The sequence below is a fragment of the Coenobita brevimanus genome, chromosome 29, assembly GCF_032717465.1.
Source record: "Coenobita brevimanus isolate Jiangsu-jjx chromosome 29, ASM3271746v2, whole genome shotgun sequence".
NCBI lineage: Eukaryota > Metazoa > Arthropoda > Malacostraca > Decapoda > Coenobitidae > Coenobita > Coenobita brevimanus.
This window is the reverse complement of record NC_136982.1, coordinates 28,791,833-28,815,580: the sequence shown is the minus strand read 5'-3', so window position 1 is coordinate 28,815,580 and position 23,748 is coordinate 28,791,833. Positions and strand designations below refer to the sequence as shown.

Genomic DNA, 23,748 nt, shown 5'->3' with positions numbered 1-23,748 from the left:
GTACAGCGAGGTTGGATGGTGAGGAATTGGAAAATGTGAGTACGTGAGACTGGTGAAGGAGAGTAATAAGAAAGTGGATGAGGAGTTTGGGAGGAATCTGAGTGTGAAATGGATGGAGAGTAAGAAATTGTTTTGGAAGGAGGTAAAGAAAGTAAGGCAGTGTGAAAGGGGAAATAGTAGGGGAGTGAAAGATAGGAATAATAGATTGTTGGTGGAGAAGAGAGAGAAACTGAGGAGATGGAAGGAGCACTTTGAGGATTTGTTGAATGTGGAGAGTGAGAGCAGTGTGAGTATAAGTGGTTGGGGAATGGCTGGGAGAAGAAGAAATGAGAGGAGGGAGGAAGAGATCAGTAGGGCAGAAGTAGTGGAAGCGATGAAGAATATTAAGTTGGGAAAGGCCCCAGGAATTGATGGAGTGTGTGGTGAAATGCTTAGGTATGGGGGTGAGATTGTTGTGGAGTGGATATGGAAGTTGTGTAGATTGGCTTGGGAAGAGGGAAGGGTTCCAGAGGACTGGAAATCAAGTATAATTGTTCCTTTATACAAAGGAAAAGGGGAGAGAGAAGTATGTGGTAACCATAAGGGTATTTGCCTACTTAGTGTGACTGGTAAAATATATGGTAGAATACTCATTGACAGAGTTAGGCATATGACAGAGGAGCTAGTTGGAGAAGAACAAGGGGGATTTAGGAAGGGAAAAGGATGTGTAGATCAGATATTTGTTCTAAGATGTTTAGTGAAGAAGTATCTAGAGAAGGGAAGGAAAGTGTATGCTGCCTTCATGGACCTGGAGAAAGCTTATGACAGAATAGATAGGCACGGTATGTGGAAGGTATTAAGAATATATGGAGTGGAGGGGATATTGTTGAGTGCTGTGAAAAGTATGTACGAGGGAGCTAGGGTTACGGTGCGAGTGGATGGTGAGCTTTCTTTGATCTCAATGTGGGACTGAAACAGGGTTGTGTGATGTCTCGATGGCTGTTTAATATATACATGGATGGGGTTGTAAAGGAGGTGCAAGGTAGGGCACTGGATGTGGGGGTGGCTCTAATGAATGAGGGTGAGATTTGGAAGCTTCCGGTGTTGCTGTTTGCTGATGATACAGTACTGTTGAGTGAAGATGAATGGGAGTTGCAAGGTTTGGTGAATGAATTTGGGACAGTGTGTAGGAGGAGGAATCTGAAAGTTAATGTAAACAAAAGTAAAATTATGGTGTTTGAGAGGAATGAAGTCACAGAGTGTGCAGTGAGGTTGGATGGTGAGGATATGGAGAATATGAGTGCATTCAAGTAATTGGGTAGTGTGATGAGTAAGGATGGAACACTGGGGGATGAAGTGCATGAAAGGGTACAGCAGGGAAGGAAGGTTGTTGGTACACTGAAAGCAGTGATGAGAAATAGGGAGGTGAGTATGGAAGTTAAGAAGTCACTGCATGATAGTATTGTGATCCCTACCCTGACATATGGAAGCGAGACATGGACCTTGCAAGAGGGGAACAAGTCAAGAGTGAGAGCAGTGGAAATGAGTTACCTGAGAGGAGCATGTGGAGTGAAGTGGGGGGACAGGTTGACGAATGAAGAAGTGAAGGAACGCTGTGGGGTGGATGTGGATGTGGTTGAGAAGATTAGGAGAAATACACTGAGGTGGTTTGAACATGTGAAGAGAATGGAGAATGAACGACTGACTAAGAGGGTGTATGTAGGTGAGGTGGAGGGAGGGAGAGGGAGAGGCAGACCGAGGATGAGGTGGAGGGATGAAGTTGAGAGGTATATGAGGGAGGGGGGGGTGAGTTTGGGGGGAGGGCAGTCAAATGGTGGGCGACAGAGCGACTTGGAGGCGTTTTGTCTGCGGCCACCCTTTGCGGGATTAGGGCGTCGGGCTATAGACAGATAGATAGATAGAGTACGTTTAAGTACTTGGGTAGTGTGATGAGTAATGATAGAGGTTTGGAGGGTGAAGTGCTTGAAAGGGTACAGCAGGGAAGAAAGGTTGCTGGTTCTTTGAAAGCAGTGATAAGAAACAGGGAAGTGAGCATGGAAGTGAAAAAGTTACTACATAACAGTATTGTGATACCAACTCTAACGTACAGAAGTGAAGCTTGGACGTTGTTGGAAGGACACAAGTCAAGAGTGACAGCAGTGGAAATGAGTTATTTAAGAGGAGCCTGTGGAGTCACATGGAGAGACAGGCTGACGAATGAGGATATAAAGGAGCGTTGTGGTGTTGATGTGGATGTGATAGGACGCGTTATGAGGAACACACTGAGGTGGTTTGGCCATGTGGAGAGGATGGAGGGTGAAAGACTGACGAAGAGAGTGTATGTGAGTGAGGTGGAGGGGGAAAGAGGGAGGGGGAGGCCGAGGATGAGATGGAGGGATGGGGTGGAGAGGTATATGAGAGAGGGGGGTGTGAGTTGGAAGCAGGGCAGTGAAATGGAGGGGGACAGGGCAACTTGGAGGCGATTTGTTTGTGGCCACCCCAAACGGGATTGAGGCGTCTGGCAATAGATAGATAGAAACATAGCCTACCTGGTACACTTTATGCAGCAGAAGCACCTTACCAAATCAGTTTTTCCTAATAATCTTTTATCTTTTCCTAGTTATTTTTGGGGTGGTAAATGAACATTTCAAGTTAAATTTCTTTCCCTATTATTTACAATCATGTTCCTCTGTATCAACTGTTTCTTGAGTGTAATGGCAGCTGCTTACACAAACATACGTCCAAGTCTCCTTTAAGTACCTCTTCCTAACTTTACATTGCCCAACCTAACCTAACTTTACGATTTAACCAAACCTAACCTAAACCAATATTCAAGTAAGTTTTAGTAAGCCCTAACCTTACAAAAACCAAGACCCAAGTACGTTTTAGCAAGTACACCATTACAAACACGGGTGAGACATAGGGCAAATGATGATAATAAGGGGGGAAAAAAGGAAGCATAAAACAACTTGGGGGAATTCTTTACCAAGTGGGCGCGGCGATTCCACCTCTATTATAACAAAGTCACGATCTCATAGTAAGTAATTTTGGCACATTTTCAACATGGATAGTTAACTGTTGAATTGTGACTGCAAAAAGTGATGGGAAAAATACAAAACCTACCTATTTTGGGGTAGCAGAGGAAGCACCTCGATTAACCGACGATCTCACTGCATTATTTACTACCGTTCCGACTGGATGTGTCAGTGTATCCCATTTCAAAATAACAGGAAACTTAATGATTTAACCAAACCTAACCTAAACAAACCATGCCTAATCCAACCTAACCTCACGTTTGACAGCTAGCTTTCAAATTTAAAAATGCGCATTAGGAATGTTAAATATGGCTGGCTACTGGTGTCAACGGAATATTTACACATTCTAAATCCTCATTTATAACTTTAAGATGTCAATTTTTAAAAATGCCCAGTAGCTGTGGCAATCCAGGAATAATAACAAGTAACCTGTGAAAAACTCATTTCAACAGAAAATAAAAAGTCAATATATAAACCACACAGGAACCGAATTTGCAAAGTCCTTCTGCTGCTCACAGTAAAACGTACATTTGCCATCAAAAACATTCGAAACACATGAAAACATATCAACCCTTCCCCCTCAAAAGAAAACAAAAGTTTAAGAAAATAAATCACAGCTGCCACCAACCCTTGGTTTCGTTTTTGATCAGGTAACTTTAATATGTCTGTTAAAGACGTGTAACTGACTTTTGGGGAAGGGTTTTAGAAGATGGGCAATAGGTAATACCCAAGTTACCATGCAAATATCAGATTTCCCAGTTTTTGTCACCCATACCTGCGATACTTCTTTCGTTTACCACTCAGCAAGAGCCGAAGCCGAGTACGTGTCAAGTGGAAAACAAAAATAATCAATTCGGCCTCTTGGAAAATTACGTAATATCTGCTTTAAAAACTATTTGAAATTAAATCATGGGATTACTTCATAATCTACTCCTATTGTTCTACAAAAATGCAATCTAATCGTAAGGCAAAACAATCCCATTCGTTAGGTAGTCATTTCATAACAGTCACCGAACTGGCATAAAGGATGTTGACTACAGCTCGGATTTTGTAATGCTAGGTGTTTTAGGGTCGGCTTCCCGTCGCTCTAACGCCTAGTGTGTAGCTGGGTTCTCTTTCTAGACCGGAGCTTAGACAAATAAGAGAGAGGCAGGACACAAAAACTCAAGGCAACAACCTTACATGTGTATTACTAAATTCTACAGTGGAACGGGCAGGTGTCACACACAGGTATACTGGACAATTATAATTCTTAGGCCTAGATATGGGATGTTAGTATCGCGCAGGATAATACTCAGGACAAGGTCGGGTAAGGTGAATAGCACTTAGGGCATGTAATGCCAGGTTTCGGCTTCCCGCTCCTCTAACGCCTAGTGTGTAGCTGGGTTCTCTTTCTAGACCAGAGCTTAGACAAATAAGAGAGAGGCAGGACACAAAAACTCAAGGCAACAACCTTACACGTGTATTACTAAATTCTACAGTGGTAGAGGCAGATGTCACAAATACAGATTTACTGGACAATTATAATTCGTAGGCCTAGATATGGCATCTTAGTATCGTGCAGGATACTACTTAGGACAAGGTTGGGTAAGGTGAATAGCACTTAGGGCAGAGAGGTTATGCACTATTATTGCAGGAAGTCTAGGTTCTGTATATGGACGGAATTCGTGGCACCATTTCCCTGCGGGTAATTATTTATTAAACACTAGGGCCTACGTACGATCTTAGTGTGATGCATCGTCACTATTTGGTAGTGTGTTCACTGTGATAGACCTGTATTTCACTGTCTTCCTGTGTTCACTGTTTCACTGTTACCTTGCTCATTCCACAACTCTTATCCTGTTACTGATGCTTTTCTCACTGAATTCCTTTATTCTGTCAACTCACCGTTCTGCCTTTACTTCACTATGTCACGGACACTTTGTTTTCACTGTCACTCACTTTCAGGTCTGGGCGTCGTAGCAGTCAGGTACAAGGGCGGCAGAGGTGACTCAGCCTCGCTACTGAGTTCCGCCAGGGGTCTCTGTGTTCAGGAGCCATGGGATCATGCGCAGGGATGTCCTCTCTCGTCCGGGGCTGCTGGTGGTGAAGGTTCCCGCACTTTTTTGGGCGGGAGTCTGGCCCTCAGGGCTGGGGCTGAATAGCTGCCTGAACTTCTCACTCAGGCACCTGATGGAGGACAAAGATCTCCAGCGTCGGGGTGTAGGGAGGTCCCGCCCGGGGTTCCTGGGGGGAGGGGGTCTGGAGGTTCCAAGGCTGCGGTCCCTGGCAGTCAGGGACGCCGTCAGGAGGGGGCTGTGGCGCCGGCCTATGTCAGGGTCCGTCAGGCAAGTCCCCTCAGGAACCGGCTGCAGGGTGAAGAGCCCGGTGGTTTTCACGGGGCCTCTCCAGTATTCCTCCAGGCTGGGGGCTCCCTCTAGGTCATAGGTTGGTGGACAGGAGTCAGCACCTGACGGAGGAGCAGCTACTGGCCGTCTCCTACCGTAGGGCCCAGCTACTGGCCGTGGCCTTCTAGGGGTGCGACTACTGGCTGTCGCTAAGGTCTGGCTACTGGCCGTGGCCTGGGGTAGGGAGCGGCTACAGGCCGACTCAGGGGCACCTTTGGAGAGGCTGCCGGCCATCTCCTGACGAAGGCAGGAGCAGCTACCAGCTGTCTCCTGGTTACCTCCGGAGCGGCTTCAGGCCATCTCCTGTAGGAGGGTCGAGTGGCTACAGGGCGTCTCTCAAGGGGCACCTTCAGAGCAGCTACTGGCCATCTCCTGGTTACCTCCGGAGCGGCTACTGGCCATCTCCTGGTTACCTCCGGAGCGGCTGCAGGCTGTCTCCTAGTTACCTCCGGAACGGCTGCAGGACATCTCCTGTAGGAGGGTTGAGTGGCTACTGGCCGTCTCAGGGGTGCTGACTGGAGCTGGAGTAACAGCTCCACCCCATGGTTGTTGGTGGTCGGCTCGCCCGGAAGGTAGTCTAGTACTCCTGCTATGGTGGCGACGGGCGAGTTCCGGGTCATAGGGGCGCGCGGCCCGGGCTGACTTATGCCATTGTCGCTACAAGTCCCGGCGTGCTGTCACTGCTTCTCTGAGGGCTCCTTGTAGGGGTGTCTGGGCATTTTCGGGGGCACTATACTGCATTTTACTTTTATTTCGGTACAGGTCTTTAATATATATAGCATATATATATATATATATATATATATATAGGTGTCTTCCCTGTCCTCTCCTCCATCCTTCTTTCCTTCCATCTTCTATCTTTCTTTCCTTCATTCTTTCCTCGTCCTTCTGCCTACGGGTGACTTTACACTCCCTCTTCTGTTTTTCATTCCATCATTCATTCCTTTTCCTTCTGCCCATGGGTGACTCTACACTGAGTGACAAGCCAAATGGTTTTCTGTACACCAGGAAACTATTTACTACGCTGGGTGGTAACCATATAACCAAATTTTGGCACCTGGTGGTTTAGTGGGTAATTATTGTGCTCCAATCGGATTGAGCTGGTGAAGGTTTATATCCAAGGGATGGTTAGGGTTTATTGCTCAAGTAAAGCCACTCAGGGATGAGCGAGGTTCGTCACTCTCCTCTTAAACGTCAGGACCATGATGGATGGATGTATATACTGTATGTATATATATATATATATATATATATACACTCAACCCTCTGCTATCACGCGTTCAGCTATCATGCTTATCTGCCATCATGCACACATCAAATGCACAATCATACATGCTATCACGCACTCCAAGACCGCTATCACGCGTTGAGTTTGAAGACAGGCTAAGTGAAACTTTTCACACGGCACTTCATACGAGGTTTGCAGAGGATACAATGGTCAATCGGAATGGTAACGTGATAAAATTCCCGATTATAGCAGGGGCGTTTGGAATGCATCTGAACGGATTCCTGCCGAGGACACGATGGGCAAAACAGTGACCAAAACCCATTCAGCTCGAAAGAATATATCGTACTGCAGCATTGAAATTTAGCCTAATACGGAATACTTATTAATATTATATTTTAGAATATCAATTGTTTTGAAACCCTTATAAAGAGTTAATATTTCTTATGCCAAAAAAACTGTGATGTCGATAAAGTAATCACGTGTTTACAACTGAGACGGGGCTTTGACGACAGTGTGAGGAACATGTGTGATAGCGTCCAAGTTTTGTTCCACTTAAATGTTCCTCAGCCATTCCTGATATAAGGTACTATGTGATATCCCCTTTAGCTGTGGACACTAAAGAAATGGAGACAGCCAGAGAGATCTGGCGGCAACTAAGCCACTCCCAAGCCTCGGAACCCATCAAACCACCCAAGCCGTAATCCTTATGAGAGTTTGATGGCCTTTTATGTTGTTTATTTATTCATTATATTGTTATTATTAATATAATAATGCTTTATTTCATGTTAGAGGAGAGATTGGCAGGAAATCGTAGGCATAAAGTGGTTAAAAGTTAAAAAAATGTGCCACCGAAAAATCAATTAGAAATTTTCCCATCGATTGTTCAGTTCAGCTATTGTGTATTCAGCTATCACGCGCGTTTCCTGTGACCAATTAGGCGCGATAGCAGGGGGTTGAGTGTATATATGTATATATATATATATATATATATATACACTGTATATATATATATATATATATATATATATATATATATATACTGTGTGTGTGTATATATATATATATACATAGATATATGGCTGATGACTATAATAGAACATTTTTAATGTATAATAACAGGAGTGAAAAGGAAAAACCAACCAAGGCCTCCCCTATACCCGCCTAACAACAAGTATGAATAACATTGTTTTAGCTTGAAAATCCTGTACAAAAGATTCTAGGTCCTTGAATGTTTTAATTTTCTTTCCCACCACTTCATTTATACATTATTATAACACTTATCTATATACTGTGTAAAAATATTTATATACAGGACATATCCTACAGCCTTAAAGTAGTGTACGTTGAAGAGTTTTTACTTATACTTCTTTACAGCGAATCTCATAGCCATGCTTTTGCTTCCCAATTCACCTCCAGACTTACAGCGTTGAGCCTCATTTGTGCGAATGTTTTGTTGTTTTTTGGCGTAGATATGAAGCCTCACGGTGAATAATCTCCTCAGCTACTTCTTCCTAATGTCCTGTACATACATACATACATATATATATATATATATATATACTGGGTATGTACCGGTATATATATATATATGTATACTGTATATTTATATGTACTGTATGTTCCTTACCCTGTACATGCTCCTGACTGCCTTAGATTGAATTTCAACACAGTTGATCTCTTTCTTACACCACTGAATTTATTGTTCAGCAGCTTCATTTAGAACAATATCTTCCACTCACCAAAGGTTAATAATAATTCTTTATCAATAGGAATGTTTAATAAGGCACCCTTTGAGGAATCACACAGGTAGGATCCAAATGCATCATGGGTAGAGACTGCTGGACCTCCACCTCAGGCATACATCATGTCAGTCTTTGTCACTGAAGAAAACTCACAAATGGACAACACATCAAAACATCCATGCAAGATCCTCCATTCAATCGGCTTAAATACTAACTTCTTTTTTTTTTTTTTCATTTAGATGTTTACAGCATATGAATCACATATTTTTTACAGAAATATTTTCTAAGCCAGCCTGTACAATGATTAGTCTTTATACAGTCAAAAATATATAAACTTACATTTCAAGTCTTAGTAAATAATAAAAAACTATCCAAGTGTGTTAATGTTACATGAACAATTGAGCAACTAATGACCATAATAACTGCTTCAGTAAATGTCTGAATTATTAATTTCAACCTGTGTTGTCTACAATCAATGTCTAACAAGAAAATCAGTCATGACTGTTACCAGATTCTTAATATATGTAATAACCACCAGGAATCATAATTTGCAGTTCCCTCAAAATTTCACTCAAACATATATACATTTGAAATTCTGAGGGAAAGTCAATGTTCAGTTCAGAAAAAAAAAAAAAAGCAATAAAATACATTATTTGGGTAATGAGGTGGTTAGTTGTTATTATTGCTGCCATTGCATCAGTTTAAAGAGTTGCCAAAAATTTTGATTAAGCATCCAGGAGTAAACTTCAGTATTAACAGATTCTCTCAGAATATACATAGTACTTTAAATAATGAGAAGAAAAATACAGGGTATGCTGGATCTAGAAAACTGTACAATTCAGTGGACCTTCTGTTACCTGACAAATCAGTGCAGTTCTTACCGTTCGAATCACTGCTGTCAGTCAGTCCAGTCCACTTTTGTTGGATAACCAGAAAATTAAATTATAGAGGAAGCTGACCTTTGTTAAGCTATACAGCACTTAGGTGCACTAAAGCAGTATGGTACAGTATTAGTTTTTTTTACTTCATGTCCAGCTGGTAGATCATACCCAAATACTGTAGCTAATGAATCACACTGAAATCATCCTGCATATACATCTTACTCATTTCCATTTACCTTACAGAATTTCACCGTAACTGATAACTTAGCACCAAATTTCATATTCTACATTACAGTTGTAATTATAGGTTTCATACCACCATACAAAATCTTACATTCAAAGAACACTAAAAAATTCACACCAAATTACCTTTTGGGTTCCATTACAATGATCGTACTATCAATATAATACTGAATGTGTCAGAGCATCACATAATACATGGCAAGTCCCGCAATATTCACATCATGCTCTCTCCAAAACTCCATACTCATAATAAACATGAACATAATGAATCCCAGGCTTTATTTTACAGTTAACAATCAAGATTAAGCATTTCAGGCTCACATTCTGTACAGTATATGTATGGATCTTCTCATCATCACAACTTAGGAATGTATAGATGAAATGGAGCATGCGACTAAGTGAGGGAAGAAATCTACCTACCAACCTATTGCCAGACGCCTCAATCCCATAAAGGGTGGCAAACAAATTGCCTCCATGATGCCTGTCCAATGCCATTTCACTGCCCTGTTCCCAGCTCGCACTCCCCTTTCTCATATACCTCTCCATTCTATCCCTCCACCTCATCCTTGGCCTCCCCCTCCTCTCCCCCCATCCACCTCACTCACATACACTTTCTTTGTCAGTCTCTCGCTCTCCATCCTCTCCACATGTCCAAACCACCTCAATGTATTTCTCCTAACACTTTCTATCACATCCCATCACAACACTCCTTCACTTCCTCATTTGTCAATCTGTTTCTCCACATAACTCCACAATCTCCTCTCAAATAACTCACTTCCACTGTGTCCTTCTGACAAGGTCCAAGCTTCACTTCAATATGTTAGGGTTGGTATCACAATACTGTCATGCAGTGACTCTATTACTTCAGTGCTCACTTCCCTGTTCCTTAATACTGCTTTCAAAGAACAAACAACCATTCTTCCTTTCTTCCCTGTTATAACCTTTCAAGCACTTCACCCTCTATATGTCCATCCTTACTCATCACACTACCCCAGTATACATTTTCCACTTCCTCCTCATCCAGCCTCATTTTACATTTAGTGGCTTCATTTCTCTCGAAAACCATAACTTTACTCTTCCCCACATTCACCTTTAGATTCCCTTTTTTACACTCTTTCCCAATCTCATGCTATTAAAAAAGAAAGAAAAAAAAAAAAAGGTCGGAAAGGCTATGTGGGTGTGAGAGTTACAGTAAATGCAAGAGTGAATATGGATGTCAACAATGTTAAATAAAGCAAAGACAGAAGGGAAAATGATGAAATCAGAACAAACAAGAAAAATGAGGAAATATGGTAAAAGATGGATAAGTGAAGAAATGAAAATGTAGAAACAGAATGTAAAAGTATCTGGTGCAACACAAGATGGGGGAAAAAAAAAAAAAAAAAAAAAGGGACCACAGGATACTGAAATTATATACTTTATTCAAGTTTCTGCCTCAAGACATTTTTATTCAAGTTAAGACCCCCTATTCAATGAAGGAATGAAGGAATTTTATATCCAACCCCCCCCCCCAACATCTGCCAGGTTTAAACATCTAAGGTGAATCACACTATCTAAAGACCAAGAATAAAATTTAAAATGTTACTGGATTGAAGCGGCTAAAAAGATTATATCATTGAGCATCTGCTTATTACACTGGGCATACCCAACCCCTTCCCACACTGACTGTCCTGTTTCAACCTTACCCACACCGTACTTATATCAAGTCTCCCTTACATGACTCAACTGAATAATTTTGTATGTGAAATGATGAAGAAAACCAATAATGAACACTTGTATTGGAACAAACTTTCTTCTTCAAATTAAAAGGTTTTCACAATCACTGTGCAATTTTCCAAACATCTAAGCTTACAATCAGATCTCAGTAAACATCGCGGGACTTCTTGTGGGACTTCTTGTGTTTGCTTTTGATTTTAATAAATTGTGTCCGAATAAATGTTGCAATGTTGCTTTTGATTACAGTATAATTTGTGTCAGAATATATATTACAAACTATCTTTTGTGCAGTTTTGATTTGGAACAATGCCATGTCAAACTGGAAATCCTACTTGAGTAATATTTTTCATATTAAAACTTGAATTATTTGTAGGTTCAAATGTGGCATGCTCCTCCATGAAGTAAATTACCTGACTACATGATACTGTATATGTCTTAAATCAGCAGGCACATCAGTTTCTCAGGTATACACCTGTAGCTCTCGGCTTTTGTTGATATATTTTGCAAACACTAGGAAGAAGATGAGTCTTGGAAAGGCAATTCTCATTTAAGTAACAGAATAACAAGTACCCATATATGATATAAATAAGTAAATATGAGATCCTAACTGGCTTGTAACAACAAGGAAAAGACATTCAAGTAACAGACTGAATCAATACTTCATGAGTACAGGTCCACAGTTCATTCCCACAAAGTCCATCCTATATTTTCACTGACTGATATGTGGACAGTAATTAGTACAAACTACATAACAAATGATATGCTGATTACTTCCAGTTAGTGGCAGCTGAAAATTTTACATATTATTAGTGCATCTTTAATTTAAATGATGGAATGATCAAGGAATGTACCAATCTAAATACTTGTACTAGAGTCATTTTGGAATGTGAATGAGACAGAAGTTAATACTGGCTACCAGTTACTCGTCGACATTTTTATATTGAATGAGTGCTTTGAGAATCAGTATCTTTGAAAACTGCACATAATAAGCTGTACAGAAATGGCTAATTATGAAATAATTAAAAATATGGTAGGTGGGGGCGCTCACCATCCACTCACTCGATGTAGTACTGCTCTCGGGTGTCTGCCCTTTCCTCTCCATCCTTCTTTCCTTCCATTCTCTTCTGTCTTTCTTTCCTTCATTCTTTCCACTTCCTTCAGCCTGTGGGTGACTCTACACTGAGTGACAAGCCAAATGGTTTCCTGTGCACCAGGAAATCATTTACTACGCTGGGTGGTAACCATATAACTAAATTTTGGCGCCTGGTGGTTTAGTGGGTAATTATTGCGCTCCAATCAGATTGAGCCGGTGAAGGTTTATATCCAAGGGGTGGTTGGGGTTGACTGCTCATGTAATGCCACCCAGGGATGAGTGAGGCTGGTCATTCTCATCTTAAATGTCGGGACCAACAACCTAGCCCCGGGCTCCTACGCTCCTCATGGGGCAGTGTAGGATTGGATGATGGATGGATTAGTGCAAAAGTTAATTACTGAGGTCCTGGTTGTAAAGCTTTGATTATTCAATGATATACAAGAAAACACTGAGTAAGTTACTCACTGATGACAAGCTGAAGACTGTAAATGTGCATTTCAAAGTATGAGGAAAGAACGTATTTTTATACAGCCCCAGGCCATGTTCCACAAAATAAGCCTTAGTTAATCATAAATAACTGCACTGGATACTTAAATGCAAAAAAGTCTCACATACAGTGTTTACATTATTTTCTTCAGCAAAACTGAGGACTGCTGCCTTATTACTGTACCTAACCTCAGCCCAATGCATCAACAGAGTCATCATGTAGAGGAATACGTAGGAAAATAAACTTGTATGTAAAGTTCAAGTTTGAAATGAGGTTTAGATACATTAAATACAGGCACCAACCAAAAATTACTGCTGCAAAACAACTGTTACTCATACCATAACAGTTTGAAAATCTACAGGCAACTCTTACTGTATTTCCATTTTCTGCTTTTCTACATGTACTGTATGTCATGTATCTTTAACACAATTTTCAAATGAAAGATCAGATGGCAGAAGACACAAGAAATGTGTTCTTTAGGTCTCATCCCTTTTCTGTCCAACTCTCTAATGCAAGAGTTAACCGTTACTCCCAGTTCTTCATTTATGCAACAGGTCAACTCTGGAACTGTCTCCCTCTGTCTGTATTTCCTGCTAGCTATGATCTGCAGTCCTTCAAACGCAGTGTGTCCCAGGCATATCGAAATGATCGGATCTTGAATTTGGCCCTCTCTAGTATTTTGTTTTTCTCTTGAAATGAACAGTTTTTGTGGGCTCGTTGGCCTTTGGTTCCTTCTTCCTAGCATTAAAAAAAATAATAATAATAAAAATGAATAAATAACACTGCAAGTTAACAAAAGGCTTTGGTTTACTCCAATTCTTGGTCATTTCTCTTTCCTATGATCTCTTCTAACCTGTTCTTAGACATTAGCAATAAGCAAACTGTTCATTACATAGAGTAAATGCCTGCATTATTCTCTGTTTATTGCTTTGTATTTGCCCTTTTATGCAACGAACAAAAACAAACTAGAAATAAAAGTTACAGCTCATATTCATGTCACTGACTCATGCACATAAGCACAATTTTTTCTTGATATTAAAATCTCTCAATATTTGTTTGCAGAGTATTCACTGCACATTATCTGCCTGTCATTTTGGATTGTATACAAACCTTTTTTCTGCAGTCAAGCATTTATCACTGTCTATTTGGAATACACACTTTTACTCATAGTTTTCTAATTTGTGCTGTACCACAGTGCACAATACAAAAAATCATACACCAATTCCTCATACTTTACTCTTCAAAATCTTCCATACCAAATCCACAGAGGCACTTCATGCCAAAATAAAGATGCCATATAAGCATAACAATACTGTACTGCTTCTTAAAAGAAAAAAGAAAAGTACTGCATATTTTACCATTTAAGGCAACCTTAAACACTTCCATGTCTTTGAAGAGAACTGAACATCAAAGCCATGGATAAATTGCTTTAATAGAGAGCACTGCAACCACCTGTAACTTTCCAATTTCATCATGCTCAAGTACAATCTGCTTGTCAAGAATGTAGTATGTATAAGTTTTTAACAAGCTATTTGGGTTGATATGGTTAGTTTTTATACATATTTAATCTTCATACCACTCACATGTCCTCTTCATAAATACAATACCAACATCATAGAAAAAAATACACACACGCACACAGGCACTTCAAAAAATTCTACTAATAAGTAACAACAACATAAAAAACTAACGAACAAGGAAGGGTGTTATGGCATGGACGTTCTTCATAGTTTCTTGGTAGGATCATAATTCTCAAATTTCCATTTTTGTCGACTTTCCCCTAAATTGCAGTCCTCCATCACAAGCTTCTTACGGTCTACTGAAATGGCCAGGCACTTCTTGCTGCTTCCATGGATGATGCGATTTGTCTGATGGCAAAGAACAATCAGTACTGATGAAGAGCGATGTTTAATTATTGAATGCAATGTGATAGTTAACTGAACAGTGACTGATTGTAGAAAATATGCAAGATTAATGATAAGCAGCAAGCACATAGCTACAGAATCTGTAAGTTATCTATAACAGTCATATCACTACTTACACTGCTTTTGAAAAAAGAAAAATCACTTGTAAGCTTAAAAATTGTTAAGTCATACTTGATGGTATACATATACAAGTGTTCTATACCATATATAAGTATTTAGTATAACAGTGTTCTAGGCTGGCATGGGTCGGCCTGTTTTCTTCTGGCTGCTTTACAGAGTGTATGATCTGAAGTATTTTGGTCAAGTCCACTAACCATGAGGACGCTTATGCCCTAATTTTACATTTTCATTGGTTTGCTCAGTGGTTGTCCAACTTTCATGTTCAGATTTACAGTGTGCTTCTACCAGCTATTCTCATGTATTCTCTCCTTATGTCCAAACCACCTCAACCTACCCAAGCAAACACCTGACTATCACCTTTAATGCCTGTGTCCTCTTCAATCTGTACACTCATTTACCCATCCCTCTGTGTGCATTACACATGCATCTCACTATTACCAATTCGTTGTGTAAAAATCTACATGCTTTGCTACCATATGGAATCACACTGCTCACATCGAAATCATAAGATTTCTTCATAAACAGAGTCCTTTTATTGTCAGTAGAACCAAAAGCTTTCTAAACTACTACATGCTGCCTCTGGCCCTTGTGAGAGAGATAACCCCACTGCACTAACTGTATCAATCATATAGCAGTACTCAACAACACACTTCAGAGTTGCATTCCCTACATCAGTCTCCTCCAGCCTCTAGATCACATGATCTCCCTTGCATATGGCACATTCACAACTGGAGATACCTTGTAATCTACCATTCAAAAACTGCTTTAACCTGTAAGATACAACCCTTCACAAACACAACAAAAGATGAAGTTACTACCAACCCCACTCCTGCCTATGGCAACTCATCACCAAGAATCATCTGTTCATTCGATATGCTATTACCTTACCCATGTTTACTACCAAAACTTCTTTGACTGTGTCCTTCCACTCCTAAACTTCTCCATAACACCAATTCTTGCTATTAGCACAAAATCAGTTCCATATAGCACTTCTCAAAGTAACCCACACCTGAAATCTTATGACAATACTTAATGCTCATGAAAAACAGAAGTGAACTCAAGACAGACCGCTAATGCATAACCATCTTTACTGTGAGCTCTTCACTCTCTTGTGTTCTTAAACCATCACTTACTTTAATTACCCTGTATATCAGCCATTCTTACAGTCTCACTTTTCTCACTGCCCTATGTCCAATCACTCAGCTATCCTAAAAAAGGCCCTCTCCATATCCACAAGAACTAGGTAGAGTTCTCTGTGCTTTCATAGGAACTTCTCTTGTGATTGCCTGCCTGTTGTACTCCTGCCAGGTATATATCAGGTTTCGTTTTCGTTTTCATTTTTAAAGGCTCCAACATGCTTGCATGTGTCGGCCTTGGTCACCTAATGGCGGCTCTCCACGCTGCATGATCCATTGCAGCCTCCCTGTTCAGTCCCTTAACCCTGAGGTCACACTTAATGACCTCGTCCCATGTCTTTCTCAGTCTACCCCTCATAACCCCACCCCCAATATTAACACTTCTCATCTTCCTCACCCAATTACCATCCCCCATCCTCTCCACATGTCCAAACCATTTCAATCTACCTCTCCTCATCACAACACCAATACACTCCAGTCCCATCCTACCTCTCAACTCTTCCATCGTAAACCCAGCCCCTCCAGGCCTTGGACACAGGGACGCACTGGACATCCACCTAATCATTGTCATTTCTGTACGTTTGAGCCAGTGAATATATCCCTCCTTCACTGCCCAGGTCTCACTACCATACAGCTTTACACTCCTAACACATGCTCCATACAAAGACCCCTTAGCATGCAGGGAGAGTCCTCTCAATGTCAGGAGAGGCAAGAGCTCCCTGAACTTCTTCCAACCACTTCTCACTCTAGCCACAGAGCTAGCTCCAGCCCCACCTCTAGCACACAACATGTCTCCCAAATAACAAAACTCTTCCACACACTCAAGAGATTCACCAGCAAGTTCAATCCTTTCACGCCTGACAATCTCCACCTGCTCACCCCGACACGCCATACACATAAAATCAGCATTATCTTGCAGTCTACCTCTGATACCACTACATCTCTTATGCACCCATTTATCACAAACACCACACAAGATGGAATTACTTCCCACGCCCTTGTGGCAAACTGCACATGGCCACTCTCCCTTGTCTTTGACAGTACCGCCACCAACCCTAGATATCATCACTTTTGTTTTATCTGCATTTACCCTTAAAGCCTTGTGCCCCATACCATCTCTCCACTTCCTAAACCTTTCCTCCGCCTCCCTTTTGTTCTCTGCAATCAACACCAAATCATCAGCATACAACTCCCACGGGAGTCCGTTTCTAAAGTCACGTGAAAGGGCTTCAAGTACCATGATAAACAACAAGGGACTCAAGACTGACCCCTGATGCACACCAGCATTCACGGAAAACTCATCACTCAAATCTCCATTCACTCTTACCTGGCTGTGAGCACCCACATACATAGCCATAACCACCCTAACCTGCCACTCCTCCAAGCCAAGCTTTCTCATTGCCCACTTCACCACCTCTCTAGGGACTCTGTCAAAGGCCTTTTCCAAATCAACAAAAACAAAATAAAGATCCCTTCTCCTATCAATATATTTTTCCTGAAGCTGACGAACAATGAATATAGCATCAGTGGTCCCCCTACCTGGCATAAACTCAAACTGCATCTCATCAATATTCACTCTTTCTCTAATCATACCTTCTAAAACTCTCTCCATTACCTTCATTATCTGATCTAAAAGCTTTATACCTCTATAATTTCCTCTTTCCAGAGCATCACCCTTCCCTTTATACACATTTACAATTACACTCTCCAGCCAATCATCTGGGACAACACACTCATAAATAATCCTATTTATCAGGTCAGTGACTAACCTCACCCCTATATCGCCTGAGGCCTTCAACATTTCGGCAGTCAACCCAGACACACCTGCTGCCTTCCCCACCTTCATCCTGCCTATTGCCTCACTCACAGTAGCAGCATCAATCAAAGGCCAAGGGCCAGACACTGGATCTGCTGGCTCCAAACCTTCCCTGTCCCAGTCAAACTCCTCATTCAACAACCGGTTATAATGCTCTCTCCATGCATCTTTAATATCCTCACTGTTCACCACTACCCTTCCTTCATCATTCTTCACACACTGCTCACCTATAATATCCCGATTATCCCTCTTCACCTGACCTGCCACCCCAAATATCATATTTTTCCTTTCCCCACGATTTAGGTTATCAAGTAATAGTCTGTGACTCAGACTTTGCCCTGTATACCTCTCTTCTAGCCCTCCGCTTGGCAGCCAAATATTCCTCTTTGCTACCACCCTTCTTCCATTCCCGGAAAAGCCTTCTTTTCTCCTTAACTGCAGCTTCTACACCCTCATCCCACCACCAAGTTACTTTATGTCTTGGTGGTCCTCTTGTCCAACCACATGTTACATCAGTAACTCTCAAGAAATTGTTCTTGAGGGCTCTGTTCTGTTCATTAACGCCTCTGTCTACAGCTCCCTGTTCAGCCACCACTCTCCTCAACTCGCTATAGAAGGCATCCCTTACTACTTGGTTTTTCAGCTTCCATATTTTCTTCCTAGGTACATAAGTCCTCTTTTTCATCCCTTGTTCTTCATGCACTATATCACAAATCAATAGTCTGTGCTGCTGCACACACTCCTCACTTCCTATAACTTTGACATCCCTCACTAACCTCCTATCAGCCCTCCTAACCAGAAAATAATCTATCTGACTACTATTTCCCGCAGACTCATACGTAATTAACCTACTGTCTCTTTTCCTAAAATATGTGTTGCACACAATCATGTCCATTGCCTAATATAATGAAATTTTAATTACCAATAAATCAAGAGCTTACAGGCCATGCTTATGAGAATTTTTGCCTTTCATCTATTCAGAACTTTTCTACTATTCTATAAACATTAGCTCACACATAAGACAAAGCATTCTCCATCATTACTAAAAATGATATTTTGTACTGCACAACACAACAGTTCGACTCTAAGAGGTAATCAGAGGTTTTTCAGTCGGTGAAATGCTGCCGCCGTGTAAGGTGGTCTTCTATGGCTTATTTGATGTGGATTACTGTACTGTCACGTAGCCTCAGGGTTCCCCACTCCCAGGTCCACTAGTGACCCCAGAAGGCTTTTATGGGACTAGCTGGCTGATGCTTACTGAAGAAAGGCCCAAACTAAACAATGATCAGCAAATAAGGAGGATTAAAAATTTTGCCCAGCTGGATGGTGAAACAGAGTTCTAGCTCTATCACCAGTTTTCTATTCACCTTAAATGGTTATTACTGGTGGCAACCATCATCCACCCATTTGATGTAGTGCTGCCTATTTCTTCCTTCCCCTATCTCATTCAGCCTATGTGTCTGCCCTCCTCTCTTCCTATTTTCTATTTTCTTCCTGTCACTTTTATTACTCTTTCTACTTCAGGTGGCTTTACACTTGGTGACAAGCCTAATGATTTCCTGTAACCCAGGAAACCATTTACAATGCCGGGTGGTAACCATGTAACCAAATTAGGGGGTGAAGTGAATCCTATTACAGTGGCCCTGTTAAATGAGTGGTAAGGTGCCTCACTGTGGTAAGGTGCCATCAGCCATAAAGGATCATTGGTTCACTGCACGGGATGGGCCTGCAGGGGCAGCTGCTTGCCCGCAGTTGATAGGTCTGCTCAGCTAGACTGGGGATGATCAACAACAACAACTCGTCAACTCCTACACCCAATACATAGTCTACCTTCCTTTTAGTTCCCATACAAACATACTGAAAGAGTCAACAAAAAACCTTGCACCATCTTCAATGTTAAGGGTTGCCTTCTTGCCTTCATGTGGTAGCATGAACTCTTGGGGGGGGGGGAATCACAATAATGTGAAAACCTCTCATACCTTCCTCTTCTTTTACTGCTGAATCAAATACATTTATAATGAAGATAACTTTTTCACCTTCCTCTCCATCCATGGGTAACAAGTATCACTCTCAACTGTTTCAAATCCTCCTTCCTCTCAAATCTCTCTCCTAGACCTAGACCTGAACTACTCCATTTACTCTGTCCCTATGCCTACTGCTGTAGACAAAATAGTTCACAAAAACCCACAAATACTTGAACAGCAAAATGACAAAAACACTTTGCTGCAATACACTATACAAACATATTACCATTTCAGTATACCAGACACTTATCAGCTCAGTCTGCATGATGAATCAAAGAAAAACACAAGCACCACACAGGTAACTGGTATTTTACTTTAACAGTTTATTTTTTCCTTCATTTTCAGGTCAACAGTATTTCCATTTTTGCTTTACTGATAATTCAGAGAGGGAAAAATATGCTTACTCTGTTAGCTGTGCATCTCAAGCCTCAGCTGCCCATCTATCATGGGCTCTAATGTGCAGAATTGCATTTTTCATCTATGTACCATAACATCCACACACCCCACCATCCACCTCCCACTCCTCCAACTGAGCTGTCACTTGCAGCTACTGTCTCACTCCTCACTTTGGTCTTACATTATGCTTTGTCATAATTGTTCTGCATCCTACTGCTGCTCAGTGCTTGTCATGATTTAAAGTGGCAGCATGTGGTGATTTAGGTGGCTATGAACTTCACTCAGCTTGGTTTTGGACTTGGGCTGGGTAAAAGTATCCCAAATAGGGCCAATACTGAGATCCCAAGTTATACATACCCAATAAACCCAAAGGTATATTATGTCTGCTTAAGGATAAGGTTTTAGGTAACATAACCCTGTTGTTAAGGCATGGATATCTACTGCACTGTACTTTTACAACTATTCAACTGATGTCTACTAGCTACATGTTTCTAGATCTCCATAATAAACATTTCTTACCTCTGGGTTATACTCCCAATACTGATTGCCTTTTGAACCATGGCAGGGGTACAGGATAACATCAGCACCAGCATAGTCCATACACGCCTCATCCCGCCTGATCTCACCCTCTTTGCTCAGCATCCAGTACTATACAGAGTAAGTGGTAAACATTATTAGAATCAGGGAGGGCAAAGACAAGTTGAGTGAGGAATAATCAATACATGTGACCTGCAGGTAAACTCTTAGGTACAAGATTTTAAAAATGAAACTGTAAAATTAAAGAAGCTGGACACTTCAAAAATTCTTGAACAAGGAAAATCCTATGATAATTTATGCATTTTCATATATCTTGAACTCATGTACAGTACCTCCTCCATTTGTGTGGGTTACCTATGCACTATTCACCCTACCCATAAATGATAAGTGCACATGAAAATTCCATAAATTTGTCTCCAAACAACAGGCTTCTGGGCACCAATAGTCAAAGTCCAACATAGTGACAAATGTCAACATGGCTGATGATGTTTACACCTATTCTGCTACCCTTAATCATGAACCAGGTAACACTTTTCTCTCATATTTGTCATAACTAGAGAGTCAGCATTCTTACCAATGTATTACTGTCTGAGAATATGAAATTCTCATTATATTCCATTCCAAACCATCGGTTTGTCCTTGTGAATATGACGCTTCTCATAACATTTCTTGTTCTTTTAGTTAAGTTTACCCGTAGATAATTTTATTAACAGTTTAATTTCTTCTTCATTACTACCCAAATCAAATCAAAAGCTTACTTCCATCACTGGTATCTAATGAGATACTTTATGAGTGTGAAATACATAGTGCTATTACAGTCAACCCATGAGTAGCGTGCGATTAAGTACCACGGCTTTGTACCTACAGTGAACGGTCACCATTAATGCAACAGATCATAACTAGTGCGGGGAAAATCTCGAGTCTACGCGGGAAGTATTAGCTGGTCGGGCGATGCAATTTGAATGTTGCACGAGGTGATGTCACCAGCCACACTTGCCATGATTGGCCAGTTTACATCTGGGAACATTCACCTCATGTGACGAAATCATCTCTGTTGTTTCAGCCCTGGACTTTGAAAGATTCAACTTAGATGTTGAAGAAGAAAGTGCTGAAGCAGCCAGATCTCAACAGTGACAACAACACTGGGGGTGGGGAGCAGGGGGAGAGTCCCGGGGGAGCTATGCATCAACAGCACACCAGTACACACCCTAACTTTTGCTAATTATTATGTTTAATTGTGATGCGGCATTTCCAGTATTCCTATTGGAATGAAGTGTCGACAAGGTCCTTATTATTTTTTATAGATTAGCATATGTAGTGGGCTTTTTTAAACTTTGATTTTTAAAAATGTTCATAAATAGCGGGTTCCATTATTGTTTTTATACTGCGTGTATCTTGGATTTTACAGAACATGATGTGTTCTTCTGATTTAATCACCAAGTAGTATTTAGCTAACCTGTATCTTATTTTAATGGATATCTTTTCTGTGATGTAAATAAAGATTTGCTTTATGACTGCACCAACCTTCGCCATCTCATAGTCGTGAGATGACTGCCGAATCCGCCATTACTAACGACCGCTCTTAATGTATGGTACTGTTTGGGCGCAAGCTTAACCTAATGCACATTTTAGTTTGCACTCTGTGAGGTTGGTTATAAAGACTGGGTTGTCTGGTGGGCAAAGCCTCCCAGTTACCATTCAACAACAGTTTGGCTTCCACTGCTATTCATGATTTTAAATTGTATACATTTGAGTTTGTCTGGTGTGTTGATGTATTGTCCAGTCAGTGGGATCAGCAATAAACATGCTATTGGAGGCATTCAGGCAGCTTTCTGTAATACTGGTAAGTAGGTACAGTATACAGCATTTTGTTTGTTTTCCAATATTTTTTTATTTGAAATCAAATGTTAATCACCTGAGATGTATCTAATACTAAAATTATTTTCCCAGACAGTGTAGTCTATAAGCAAACAGCCTGAATCGCTGCTTCACTGTCGTTTATATTTATTCCTTTTCTTGTTAATCCTATTTTAATACCATTCATGTTCATAATTACAATAGTTATATCTCTTTCAGTGTTTTATCTGATGGTGGGGTGTAAGTACAGTTGAATCTCATAAATCATGTGTTTCTAAACAGCAAATTTGTAATACATGGCAACATCATGGAACAGTTTGCAATATCAATAATTTGTGAAAATTATGCGTAATTCATGATTGCAACCTCAAAAGTGAAGGTTTTCTTATTCATTTTTGAACATCCGTTATGCTATGTTTGCACAAATGGTAGTTTCTTCATAAGTAATGCTGTAAAAAAATGAGGTTTTCCTCTCTGTATTAGATAGGCTAATTTTGAACCATATAAAGTTCTGGGATGAGTTGCCAGATGATGCCAGACTGATTAACACTGGCATCATTTACTTATTTTGCCTGCGGTTTTTAACTTTGATGGAGTTTCGGTCGTCATTTTTTTTGTTTTTTTGTTCTTGATATCCATAATTGTGGTAAAGTGGTTTCCATCGGGATATTATCTGGGCTTACCTCCCAATGTGGATGTGGGCCAAATAAAACTTGCCCAGCAAAGCCAATGACTCTCACTCTACTCTCAGGCCAGCTTGTTTCCTTCGCCTTAGTATCCCATAATTTCCTTCTTAGTGCATCACAGGGGAGTCGGAAAAGTAACATAGGTCTATCAGTGTTACTGTGCCCAAATGCAGCACAATCAAACCATTAACAAGGGCAAAGAGCACCAGTAAGAAAAACATAGCACCCCCTGACAATCTGCCACAACCAACAACTTGGTTTGTCAGCATTATAATTTGGCAATTATCTTTGTGTTTACATATGTAGAGAAGAGGATTAAAACAGAAATCTTCAGTAGCTCAAATTAACAAAATTAAAGTATTATTCTACTCATCTACATATCATGTACCACAGCAGGTAACGAGATGTATTTTTAAACAAATCTGCAGTCACTTGACTCATCCAGCACCCAGGCTGTGAG

General features: G+C 40.8%; 1 protein-coding gene across 1 annotated transcript in view; it reads right to left on the bottom strand.

Moving 5' to 3' along the window:
* Positions 1-14,140: 14,140 nt before the first annotated feature.
* LOC145394930 (putative polypeptide N-acetylgalactosaminyltransferase 9) overlaps positions 14,141-23,748 on the bottom strand; it is a 329,055-nt gene continuing 319,447 nt past the window's right edge. Inside the window, exons 11-12 of the mRNA XM_080268680.1 lie at positions 20,728-20,856; positions 14,141-14,659 (exon numbers count right to left, since the gene is read on the bottom strand). Of these exons, the coding sequence (XP_080124806.1) occupies positions 14,516-14,659; positions 20,728-20,856 (273 nt within the window). The 3' untranslated portion in view covers positions 14,141-14,515. The remainder of the gene's footprint in view (positions 14,660-20,727; positions 20,857-23,748) is intronic.